This window comes from Lontra canadensis, unplaced genomic scaffold (assembly GCF_010015895.1).
Source record: "Lontra canadensis isolate GAN:19392208 unplaced genomic scaffold, GSC_riverotter_1.0 scaffold2, whole genome shotgun sequence".
Taxonomy (NCBI): Eukaryota; Metazoa; Chordata; class Mammalia; order Carnivora; family Mustelidae; genus Lontra; species Lontra canadensis.
Genome location: NW_022630996.1, coordinates 45,986,905 through 46,000,011, shown reverse-complemented (window position 1 = coordinate 46,000,011; position 13,107 = coordinate 45,986,905). Strand labels below are relative to the sequence as shown.

Here is a 13,107-nt window from a genome sequence, read left to right as displayed (position 1 = left end):
ATCTGAACTCTATGAAGTTATATTTTTATTTATAGATTTTTGTTCATTACAAATTTAAATTATTTCTAAAATCAAATTATTTTTAAGAAAAGCTCCCAAACAAAAGTTAATGTTACAGTGTTCTGAAGGACATTAAGGAGTATTGTATCTATCCTAGTGATCTATTCTAACAGTCTTCCTCCACAGACAAGAAATCTTTTTCTCTTATTCCCTGTGGAACAACTTCACCATTTTCTTTCCTTAATAATGAGTTGAATATATTGCAATGTCTTCATTCTATATTTTGTATTACATATTTAACTTTTTGAAAATTGTACTTTAATATTAGCATTATCTAGTTTTGTTTTTTTCCCTGAATCTGAAAGTGGGTGCTCACTATTTTTTTATTATTTATTTATTTATTTGACAGAGAGAGACAGGGAGAGAGGGAACACAACCAGGGGGAGTGGGAGAGGGAAAAACAGGCTCCCCGCTGAGCAGGGAGCTCTGTGCGGGGCTCCATCCCAAGACTCTGGGATCATGACCTGAGTGGAAGGCAGAGGCTTGACATCCTAGCCACCCAGGCACCCCAGGTTTTCACTTTTAAGTCAACTCTTATTTACAGAATTTCTATTTCTCTAGGGTAAGGGATGCAAAGCTGGAATGTAGGGGTGAGAGGAGAAATGAAGAAGCCATAAAGTGTTTCCCGGGATTCCCAGACTTGCACCGTAGCCACTGGAGGATTGCTGTGGCCCATACCCAGAGCGCTTGACTGTCTGAAGTTGTTATAAAGGCTTTCCAGGAGCCTATATTAATTCAAGAATCTGATCATGTCACTAGAAAAGCTTACAGATTGTCATCAGACTCAAATCCCCCAAAAGAGAAATTATTGAAGCTCCAGACATTGCTAGAAACAACTATTTATTAACAATCACTTATTATAATGGATCATTGAGGGCAACACTCCTTCAGAGCTACTATGACAGAATTGGGGTTTGAAGTCTTTATTTTGACGTGAACAAGTAAAGGGGACCCATTAAAAAAGTTTAGTTTGAGGAACCGTCCTCAAAATTCTGGCTTCTTCAGTCATCAGAGTTTCCTTAATAGTCTCAATAGATGTCATTAGTAGACCATACTGAAATCCCATTGCAATATCGTGGGGACTCTCTTTAATCTGGAACTTTTCTCCCCAGACCTTTTACTCTGGGGTTGCGTAATAACTCTAAATACTGCTTTGCAGTGTACAAAGAGCGCTATGCATTTTCTTTTTTTTTTTTTTTTAAAGATTTTATTTATTTATTTGACAGAGATCACAAGTAGGCAGAGAGGCAGGCGGTGGGGGGTGGGGGAAGCGGACTCCCTGCCATCCCAGGACCCTGGGATCATGACCTGAGCTGAAGGCAGAGGCTTTAACCCACTGAGCCACCCAGGCGCCCGCGCTATGCATTTTCTTATTGGGCGTTATTAACATTCTAATAAGTGGCCGGTGAAGATCAGATTCAAGACTTAGAATACCTAGCTCTTGTATTTCCATAACTAGGAAAGTTGATTGCCGGGTTAGCTCTTTCCTGGTAATATTGGGACAACCTCCAGCAAGGTGAATAAAAGCCTGCAGCGCGGGGCCTGAATTTCTGTTCCACTTTCCCCCTCGTTAAGCAGCTACTGTGTGACTCAGTTTCCTTGCCCACAGAACAAACTGACCAGTCGGAGCCCTGACTTTTTAAGGATTATATGAAATAATCAAGGTGAAGGATTTAGTATGGAGGTCGGCACCAGACGGCATTGCTTAAACCATGATCAATCAGTGCTGGGCTTTTACTTTCGCTGGCTAGGAGCTACACCAAACATCCTGTAGGCCCAGCAGTGAGAGGGCAGAAGCGGAGGCCCACCCAGCGGCTCGGAACCGCCGCCCTTGCAGCGGCGGAGTTCGGAGCCCAGAGCCCGAAGGCCCCACCCCCGGCGCTGACTCCGCCCCCAGCGGCTGGGGCGGGGATGCCGTCTCCCGGGCAACGGGACGCGCAACTCCTCTCCAGCCAGTGCCTCCGCAGGCAGAACTCGCCCTGCGAGTCACACCCTCCAGCCAAGTAGCCCCAGGTGGGGGCGAGGGCCACGCAGCTTGCAATCTCCCGAGGAGGTGGGCGCCTCTCGCGACGCGTGTGGGAGGAGAGAGGAGTCCTCGCCCACCCCAGGCTGGGCAGGGGCGAGCGCGGGGAGCCGACCGGTCCCGCATCCTCTCGGACGCGCGGGATGGCAGCCCGGGAGGCGCGCGGCTTCCCAGAAGGCCCGGCCCTTCGCCTAACCCCGGGCGCTGACCTGGAGGTGGCGGGCCTGATAGACCTGGAGGAGGAAGAGGAGGATGAGGAGGCGGCCGCCGCCAGAAGAGCGCTGAGTTTCGTCCGAGACTCGCGGGTGCGCTTTCTCGGCGGCTGCCTGGAGCTGATGCTGGGGCTCCCGGCGGAGAAGTGGTGCCAGTATTTGGAGAGCGAGGACCACCGGCAGGTGCTGGGGGAGTTTCTGGAGAGCCCGCGTCCCGCCGGCCTTGTGTTCAGCGTCGCCGCCGCGGGGCCGCTCGCGGTCTCCCAGGAGGTAAGGGACGACGGGCAGAGGGACCCGGTCTCGCCGGCTGCTCTGCATAGCGGGGACGGGCCAGTCGCGCCTCCTTGGGTTCCCGTGGAGCACGCACTCGGGCGCTTTAAAAAAACTTTCTTTCGAGCTCTTGCTATGGATTCTGCAAAATCCCTCCCTCCGCCCCCACGTGCACCCACTCTGCAGTTAAGCATTAAGCCGCTGTAGTTTAGTTTTCTGGAAGGTCGGCTTGTTCGACCCACCGAGAAAAGCTGCGCTTTCTTTAGCTGTCTGGGCCTTAGGCGAAAGGTGGTTTCTTGGTTCCGCATAGCTACCGTTTCAGTCGCTCTTGGGTCTGGGGACCTGTCTTTAAAAAATGTTTCGCAGAGCCTGAATGATTTGTCCTTAGCTCAGTCTGACTGCTTGTCACGTTTCATCTCAAGTAAAATACTTCGCCCTTAAAAAAGGAGTGCCGCGCAATCAGCGCTCACATGGTATTTACCAACCGTGGAGGGGGACAATCCCTTCTTTCTTACAACTTTTCCCCTTTTTCTTTTCTCTTTTTCTTTCCTTTTTAAAATTAAAAAAAAAATTACTGCTCCACTTGAAGAGCTTGAAGATTAAGGTATCACAGCGTGTATTTTTTTTTTAAGTGGGAAAAGTTTGGAACAAGATGTACAGTCTTCAGTGTTGTACAGTGCCTCAGTGGAATGTTGTAGAAGTGTTTTTTGTTGTTGTTCTGTTTTTTTTTTTTGTTTTGTTCTTGTTACCATCAGTAAAGGAAGTCACTTTAATAGTTGGGAAATGGAATCCCAGAGAATAAAGAGACTAACAGGAGTTTGCCTTAGGATTTTGAGTGTTGAAATTTTTTGTTCTACTTTCACAGTTATAAATAATTAAAAATTTGTCAGACAAGGAGGTAGGACACTTAACTCCAGTATTACCCAAGTTAAATGACAATATCTGAAGAAATAACTCAATAGTTGGGGAAATGATAGAATATCTTCATTAAACATTTTATTTTGAGAATAGAAGTAAATATTAACTTCCTGTGCCTGGTCTTCATTTCAGTTTGGCTTATTTCCAAACAACAGCAAAAAGATTATAAAAAGGAATAAACCTTTGCTGAGATAGAAAACTTCTAAATTCTCATTATATTTGTTTTTAATTAGGAGATGTTATGGGATGTAATAATCTTGGCTAATTGGCATGCCCTTTAAAGGTGATATTTCCACACCAATAATGCCATAAAATTAGCATTATAAAAGAACAAAAGTGTATACATTTTGTAGAAAGGGGGAAGAGCAGCAGAACTACCTTATGTATAAAGATAGGCTAGATGCCAGGTTTTTTCTTTTTCTAGCAATCCAGCTACAAGTTAGATACAGCAAATCCTGTTTGTTAACGTGGAAACTGTACTGTGAACTTAAACTAATCATCTTGCTCTTGTTTCAGATTCCAAGAAATGCAAAACATAAACTTGTTTATATTGCCAAGAAGATTACCAAAAATATTGGAATACATGATTTTTCTCAAACGGTTTTATTTGGAGAGTTAACTGCCTCACCATTTGGACATGTAACTGCTTTCCTAGATGAGGTACTAGGCTATCTTTAATATCTGAATCTTTAATTTATCTCTATGATGCTTGGAATTATTCAGGAAAACTCTGGCTATTAAAAAAATGTAGAAGCCAGTAATCTTTTTAGCGAGATAGATGGAATGTGATAACAGACTCTTTCTGAAATGAGATGATACTGGTGCTAATACTCAACGGACAGTAATTTGTAGGATTATCCTTTTCGTTTCTAAATAATGGAAGTAAAAAGCAGCTTAAATTGAATAGCCTTTTGTAATTAGCTCTAGTTTTAAATTCCACATTGAGTGGAGACAAACTGACACTTTGTAAATGAGTATTACAAGTTTTTCAGATTTCCCTTAGTTTCTGTGTCAGGTTAGATAAAGGGGAAAAGGTAATGGAAACAAAGTTTTTGAAATGATTGCTTTAAAATTCTTCTTTTTCTCCCCTTAGAGAAGAGCTCTCTAAACCCAGGTTACTTAAACTTTTAAGGTAGGATGTTTTAATGTAGGGTTTTTAAAGGTTTTTTTTTTTTTAAGATTTTTCAAGGTTTTTAAAGTGGGGTTTAATGTGGGATCTGGGGGATTTTATTTTATTATTTTTTTTAAAGATTATTTATTTGACAGAGAGAGAGAGAGAGAGAGAGGTCATAAGTAGGCAGAGAGGCAGGCAGAGAGAGAGGGGAAGCAGGTTCCCCGCCAAGCGGATGTGAGGCTCAATCCCAGGACTCTGAGACCATGACCTGAGCTGAAGGCAGAGGCTTAAACCACTGAGCCACCCAGGTGCCCCCTGGGGGATTTTATTAAAGGCAGGCTACTTTAGGAGGTCTGGGGTGGGACTGATATTCTTCCTGTCTAACCTTATACTTTTGGTGGTTGTTCAAAGACCAGCTTTGAGGAAAGATGTACCAAATGACCAGGTTCTCTAGAACTAGAGTAGTGGTTCTTAAACTTTGCTGAACATTAGAATCACCTGGGGAACTTTCTAATCTACCCTTGCCCTGTCACTCCTAATACCAATAAATGAGAATGGAGTCGGAACCCGGTGGGAATTGAAGATCCCCAGGTGATTCTAATGTGCCCAAACTTCGGGAAGCACTAGATTATATATCAGAGCTCCATGATCAGTTCAGACCTGCCAAGGCCAATGCTTAAGGTAGGAATAATTACTAGCATATTTATTACTCAGGATTTGCCAGTCTCCCTGTTGCATGCCTCTTCTGCTTCCCGAGTCGTTGCTCTCTTGGGACCATCCAAGGTCTCACTCCCAACTTTGGTATCCTGCCTCGGTTTCCTGCCTCAGTTTCCCTCTCCTCCTGTTGAATTGACTTGGTTTTAGATGATTTCAGGGAGATGCTAAGAGAGTTTTTAATCCCCCAAGCTTCTGGGGTACTTTTGGTCTGTAGCAGGAGCTCAAGAAATTTTTATTGAACTGAACCTGATGAAAGAATTTCACATGACATGTGAATGGATTTTGGTCATTTGAACCCAAATTGCCATCCACTGGGGCTTGGAAGGGCAAGGTTGCGCTCTTCGTTGGAATTTTTCACTACCATCAGTGTCTCTCAACAGAAGATACACCGCTCTCTCAATTTCCTCTTTCTTACCTTTTTCTGGATTTGTATCAGTACCAGGGTCTACATTCTGCTCTGTAAAACATTAAATGGAAGAGCATATGCCATCAACAAGTATGTTTATTGTAGTTATAAAGCATTCAGAACCTCAGAGTTTAAGTGGTTTAGAAGATTGATGTAATTATGCTTGAGAATCTGAGTATTAGGGGAAAAAAAAGTGAGAACGCACTTAGGAAGTCACTTGGGTTTGTTTATGAATAAGATTTAAATTCGGTATGAACAAAGCAGTAAGGCATGACAGTATGTTAGGTTAAAAGCATTTACAAGGAGGGCCCCTGGTGGCTCAGTAGGCTGAGCATCTGACTCTTGATTTCAACGGATTTCAGCTTGGGTTGTGGTGTCAGGGTCGAGGGATGGAGCCCTGTGTCAGGCTCTGTGCTCAGCGGGGAGTCTGCTTGAGATGCTCTCTCTACCTCTGCCCCTCCCTGGGCACGCTCACTCTCTTTAAAATAGTTTTTAAAAGGATTTTGTGAGGATTGTCTTTGCTTGGTATCCAGTATAGCTCACAAAACTGGTTGATTGACAGTGGTTTATGCTGGGCAAGGTACTCCCAAACTTCTCTTTCTAGCTGAGAGCTCTCTCCCAAATTTCAAACTTGGAGATCCACTTGTTTTCCTGAAATTCATGCTTGTTGGATAATAAACATCCCAAACCTACTATCCAACGTTGAACTCCTCTTCCCCAACCTGCATTACTTGTGGTTACCTCCAGAACAGTGGATGTGAACTCCATCCTTGCAGTTCCTCAAGCCAGAAGACCTCGGAGTCAACCCTGACTCCTTTCTTTGTATTCATTCAGCCACGAAATCATGTAAGTTCTACCTTCAAAATACCTCTGTGATTCTGGGCTGGTTCACCTTGGTCTCTCAATAGTCTCATAATGGAGGTCTCTCCTTTTGCATGATTCCCGTCTAGAACTTATTCCCAACAAAGCTGCCGGAGGGATTCTGTTGAAGCATGAGTCAGAACACGTTACTTTTCTGCTCAGACCCTGCCCTGGGTCCCCTTTGGCTCCCTGGCATGTTCTCTGTGGATCAGAGCTCTCAGTATTAGCTAGAAAGTTGTTAACCACTCTAGAATCTCAGGGCCTTCTTCAGAGCTCCTGAATCAGGATCATCAGGTCATTCTTAGCCTGACTATGGAATGAAAACCCTAGTCCAGAATCTGTGATCTGACCTCTCCATGACTTTTTTGCTATTGTCTTAGGTACTTTGTCGTTCCTGCTGTTTCTTTATCTTCCCCAGAATTCACACAGTGAGCACCTTCATGTCCTTCACCTCTTTCTGCTCAAATACTCCTTTCAGTAAAGCCACCCTTCGGAGGGCAGGAACCTTTGCAGGGTGGAGATTAGAGGTAGCAAATGAGGCACTCAGTTCATGAGTGAAATTTACAGGTGGGCAAGGAGGAAAAACAAGAACCCAGTAATCAAGGTGTTTAGTGCAGTATGTTAAAAAAATTAAAAATCGGTACTTCAAGTAAAAACTGGATAGTTCAAAGTGGCGTACTAGATCATATTGGAGCCTGGGGCAAAAATAAGTCAGTAGTATCGGTTGCTGTCTTTATTTTAAAATGTTGATAATTTGTTCCTCATGACTTTCGTTGCATTAATTTTGATTTAAAAATGCCTTAAGGGGTACCCTTTTGGCTCAGTCAGTTAAGAGTTGACTCTTGGTTTTATCTCAAGTTATAATCTTAGGGGTCATAAGATTGAGCCTAGTGTTGGTCTCCATAGTCAAAGGGGAGTGGGCTTGAGATCCTCTCGCTCTGTCTCCCCCCACCCCGCCTCTACACTCACGTGTGAGAGTGTACACTCACTGGCTCTCTCTCTCAAAGCCTAAAAAAACAAAACAAACTTAAAATATTACTCATCTCCATTCCTGAGTTTTTTGGTGCCCTTAGATATTCAGCTCCAATAATATCCAATAGATAATAATATCCAATAGATATTCAGCTCCATGAAAACCTCACTTGCCCTAGCCCCTGCCCTGAGTCTTTGTTTGGCTCCCAGTTGTGGCCCAGACACCTAAAGACCTTGCCTGACGCATGGTAGGAGCTCAGTGTTTGTTCAGCGAATCAAAGTCAGGTAAGGGCTACTTGACACGCTGTTCCCGTAAGAGACAAAAACACTGAGGCATCAAGGTATTCCTTTAGAGAAGAAGCACTTGGTGTATGATCTCTGATAGTCCATTTTAATCTTTCTGGAAGTGTGAAAAGGACACTTGGGGAATTTCATGCTAATCTCAGTTAATAACCTGTATTTACTGAAGACCTACTTGGTGCTGGTGACAGGACAGACGTGGCAACTAGTGATGTAGTTTGCACCCTCAGGAAGTATGCAGTCTGTTCAGGGAGGTGGACTGCTGGGTCTGCCGTGGGAGCCACAGTGGTCATATTGTGGGAGCATAGGGGCGCTTGCCGCACCCGGAGGGCTGGCAGGGGTGTGGGGACTCTGGAACAGGATGATCATAGATCTCACTTCACCTGGGATGCTTTGGGTTTCCACCTGTTACAGATCAGTTAATGTCTGCTAATAATTTTCCTCTCAACATACCACAGCTGTATGGTGAATTACTTGGTCCCCACAGTGTGGAAGGACAAGGAGGAGAGAGCTAGGTGGAGGAGGAAGGGCATTCTGAGCGGAGGGAGAAACAGTGTAAAGGCACAGAGGTGAGGAAATGAAGGATGATTTTTTATTTTTATTTTTTTTAAGATTTTATTTATTTGACACACACAGAAAGATCACAAGTAGGCAGAGAGGCAGGCAGAGAGAGGGAAGCAGGCTCCCCGCTTAGCAGAAAGCCCGACTCGGGACTCGATCCCAGGACCCTGAGATCATAACCTGAGCCCAAGGCAGAGGCTTAACCCACTGAGCCACCCAAGCACCCAAAGGTTGATTTTTTAAAAAGGAATGGATTATTGTAGCTGGACGCGGGAACCAGAGCCAGAAGGTGGTGAGAAACAAGGCTGGAGAGGCTGATTAGAAAAAACAAACGGACAAAGAGACAAAAACAGCCGTGTATTTCAGGTGGTTGCCAGCAAAGGCAATGGCCAAGCCCAAACTCATGTGTTGATTGGAAGATGGTTGTGGTAATGCACATTCTGGGAAGGTTTTTATCAGAGCAGCCTTAATTAGGAAGTTGTGGAGTCAAATGGAATGTCAGTGGTCCTTCATGCCTTTCATTCCAAGCTAACCAACTTCTTTCTGATTTGTACATTAACGATAACCACACTACATGCAAGGACTAGGGAACTGGTGATTCTGTTGAATGAAGGAGAGACTGATAGAGTGATTGCTTTGGAAGGTACTGAGGGAGATTTCTGGTGTTTGACTTCTTTAATGGGATAGAATAAGGAAGGAATGGACCAAGTGTTTGAACTGTAGGTAGGGAAAGTCATTTGTGCCTTCGTATTTGTTTTTTCCTCTTTTAAATGATACTCTCACTTATAGTCAATGGTGAGCAGTTTTTGGAGTTTGACTCCACTCCACAGAGTAATGGGAATTGATGCTGAGGTTCTCGGGGCCTCCCAGACTTCTGTCTCCAGCCTGGCTCTCTCCTAAACTCCAAGCTCAGATGTCCACCTTCATTGCGGATGTGGCCACTTAGTGTGTAATGTCTCAGATCTAACCTGTCCCAAGTTGAACTCCCAATCTGCTCAACATTATTATGTGTTGCCATACAGTGTGGTTTGTAGCTGTATTATATTTAGCAAAACTATTTAAAATGTCATGTAGCTCTTTATTATATTGACCCAAATCCTTAAAGAAATAATAATTGTGAATTATCCTCATTACTCATTTGGCTTCAAGCCCAAATGGAAATATGATTTGGTTTTTGAGGTTAGTGTCTAGGTCCCATCCTTGGGCATTCCAATTTAAGAAGTCTGGGAGACTATGGTGAGTGCTGTGAAATGTGTAAGCCTGATGATTCACAGACCTGTACCCCTGGGGCAAAGAATACATTATATGTTAATAATAAAAAAAAAAAAAAGTAAAGAGGGGAAAAAAAAATCTGGGAGAAGCCCTGTCTCCTGAAAGTACTGCCCAGGTGACAGTCTCTGTTGACTTAAGAACCTGAAAAGAAATGAAAATGAAAAGAAAATCCCCAGTTAAAAAAGGATTAAAGAAGGGAGGCACCTGGGTGGCTCAGTCAGTTGGGTTCTTGACTCTGGATTTCAGCTCAGGTGGTGGTTTCCGAATTGTTGGGTTGAGCCCTGGGTTGGGCTCTGCAGACAACATGGAATCTGCTTATCCCACTAGCTCTGCTTCTCCCTCCACTTGTGTTTTCTCTCTCTCAAATGAATAAAATAAAATCTTAAAAAAAGATCAAAGAAGGTAAGTAGAGCAAACCATCACTAGGCCCCATAGTTCTTTAATTTGTAGTTACACATTGTACATCTATTGAATAAACAATCAAATTATTTTAGTTTTCAGGAAAAGCTTGGAATTTTTCCTCTACACCCCAAAAAGTAGGCAAAAAACCTTCCCAATGGAAACAAAATAAAACCCCCAACTAATTGAATTACTCTGTATATAGTTTAATAAGACGTACTGTAATTAAATAGCACATCCCAGGTCTATTTGTTTTAAACGAGGTTTATAGTGATGCTCTAGCTCTTTGACTAATCGCTCTGCAAAGCACATGGCTCAGAATTTCAGTTTTATCTACAGCGTGTGACAGAAATACTTTAAAAGAAGCTGGCTTTGTCATAGAATCATAAGCAGAGTGAAAGTTTAAAACTGTACCCAGTAAATTAGCTATGTCGAATAACCAGAATTTTCCTCACGCTTGATGTTCAGAAATAGTTGTTGAAATCTGGGATTTAGTCGAGAAAGAAGTTTTCCAATAGGTTGGTGCATGTTCCACCCAACAAGCTTTAACCCTTCAGTGTGATTTCCAAAGCTCTTCATGAACAGCTCTGCCTTTCCCGAAGCTAATTCTGGGCAGGCCAGACTGGCAGTTTTCCAGAAGCATTCTACTTCTGGAGTCCTGAATGATTTTTACAGATCAGTGTGTTTATCCTGTGTCTCCACTTCGCATCCTGAATATGCCTCAAATCATGGCAGTTCTTGGAGCAAAGGACCTAACCCACTGAGACTGTTTCTTACTCTGCTCTTCTAGCTTGACACGTAGCAGGCGCTAAGCAGGAAAACGTAATAATGGGCTTTGCAAAGACTTGTTTCAACACCGTTAGAAAACAAAAGTGATTGTATTGTCAAAATAGACTTTGAAAATGGGGAGTAATTATATTCTGAGCATTTTAGCTAATGGAAATTTTATGGTATAATGCTGGTATACCTGGCGGATTATCAGAAAAATGAAGTGTTGGAAATTAGTCGATACTAGAAAGGGGTGGGAAAGCAGAAAGAGGCTAGAAACTTCATTCACTCAACAAGATTCTTATTAACATATGCTGGGCACTGGGAACACAAACACGATTGTTGAAGGCTTTCACATGCTTGGTATCCCATATGTGATGCTCCCATTTCAGTGGTAGAGGGAATTCCAAAAAAGGGCCATATGATTAACATTTTTTTTAAAGATTTTATTTATTTATTTGACAGACAGATCACAAGTAGGCAGAGAGGCAGGCAGGGTGGCGGGGGAAGCCGGCTCCCTGCCGAGCAGAGAGGCCGATGTGGGACTTGATCCCAGAACCCTGAGATCATGACCTGAGCAGAAGGCAGAGGTTTTAACCCACTGAGCCACCCAGGCGCCACATAAACATGTTTTTGACTGTGAAACTTGTATGCACTGGTGTGCCCCCAGGGGTTGAGAAGATTTATTCACTTTTGCCTCGATGTGATTCAAAAAGATTTTTTTTTCATTTATGTACCTGCCAATGTGCTTGGTTTGCCTGAAGAAAGCTGTTTGCCTGCCTGACATGACTGTGCTTGGTTTATGCAGTGTTTGAGTTATTGGGAACCTCCTTGAATGCTTGATGAATGGGTTAATGAACCAACAGGTCTCGTTGTATTTCCACTTTGAAAAATTTTATCTAATTGATGAAGTCTCAATGGGATACTGATGGTGTCCTGTCTTTGTAAATTTGATATCCTAGGAAGGTATTGAACAAATAGAATGGTTTTGTGGCCAATTTTGTGTCATAAGAAAATCTTTGAAAGGAGTATGTTGTCTGTAAATTAACCTCTTTTTAAAAATGTTTCTCTTTCTGTAGATTTTAGTGCCCATTCTTTCTAATAGGAACAACCATAAATCCTGGTCCTGTTTCATTTCACAAGACGTGGAACGCCATGTAGAAGTCATGAAAAGTAAAATGCATGTTTTTCGGGGCAAAATGCTGAGAAGAACTCTTCTGCCAATTCCCACGATAGCAAGGAAAATGGACCTGGATCGGAAATACTCTGAGACCAAGTATGTAATGATATGATATACATAGGTTGTTAAAATGGAGAGCCCACATACCTGATTAATATCATTTCCCCAGAAAACTATTAGTAAGATAATTTTAGAACTATATCATTTTTTTAAAGTTGTGCAGAGCACCTATTACTTACAAAGTATCCTTCTTGGGCGCTTGGGTGGCTCAGTCGGTTAAGTGACTGCCTTCGGCTCAGGTCATGATCCTAGAGTTCTGAGATCGAGTCCTACATCGGGCTCCCAGCTCCACGGGGAGTCTGCTTCTCCCTCTGACCTTCTCCCATTTCATACTCTCTCTCTATCTCTCAAATGGATGAATAAAATCTTAAAAAACAAAACAAAAAAACAACCCACGAAGTATCCTTCTTACAAGCCCAAAAAGCAAGCTGTAACAATTACAAGATATCAGCCAAGTTCTTTGGGCAATAATGGTGTGAGCATATGATCATTTGTTATACAGTGTTGATGCCACAATTAAAATTGAAGCTATAAAAATAAAAGATATGATTCTGAAATACTTAAATTTGGAAAACTAGTTCATGTTAAAAGTACTGCTTACCATCCAAGTCCTCTCTTCCTTTGGGTGAGGTAATTGGTTTTTGAATTATTCTGTTGATCATTTCAGTGTTGGCACGCTAGACGTAAATGAAAGGATGCTACTCCATGCGATTGAGACTGTGGTTATTAAATGGTCACATCAAATCCAAGAGATTGTAGAAAAAGATTTAGTGCAGCCTTTGCTGAGTGGTCTTCACTCGAATCCTCAAACTGAACTGGATTTCTGGATGATGAGGAGAGAGAATCTGTCATGCATTTATGATCAAGTAAGTAGACAGTTCCCCCACATGGCTTGTCAACTAATTTAGCCAAGTCCGTTGTAGAATCTGGTTTCTGGAACAGTAATTTCTAATCACTTTAACAGTTTAACATACTGTCTTTGACCAATAGTCCGTTCTCATTCTGAAGTTCTGT

General features: G+C 42.7%; 1 protein-coding gene across 1 annotated transcript in view; it reads left to right on the top strand.

The window, feature by feature from the left end:
• Nucleotides 1-2,054: 2,054 nt before the first annotated feature.
• DNAH11 (dynein axonemal heavy chain 11) overlaps nt 2,055-13,107 on the top strand; it is a 317,403-nt gene continuing 306,350 nt past the window's right edge. Inside the window, exons 1-4 of the mRNA XM_032873525.1 lie at nt 2,055-2,565; nt 4,000-4,143; nt 11,933-12,129; nt 12,761-12,959. Of these exons, the coding sequence (XP_032729416.1) occupies nt 2,227-2,565; nt 4,000-4,143; nt 11,933-12,129; nt 12,761-12,959 (879 nt within the window). The 5' untranslated portion in view covers nt 2,055-2,226. The remainder of the gene's footprint in view (nt 2,566-3,999; nt 4,144-11,932; nt 12,130-12,760; nt 12,960-13,107) is intronic.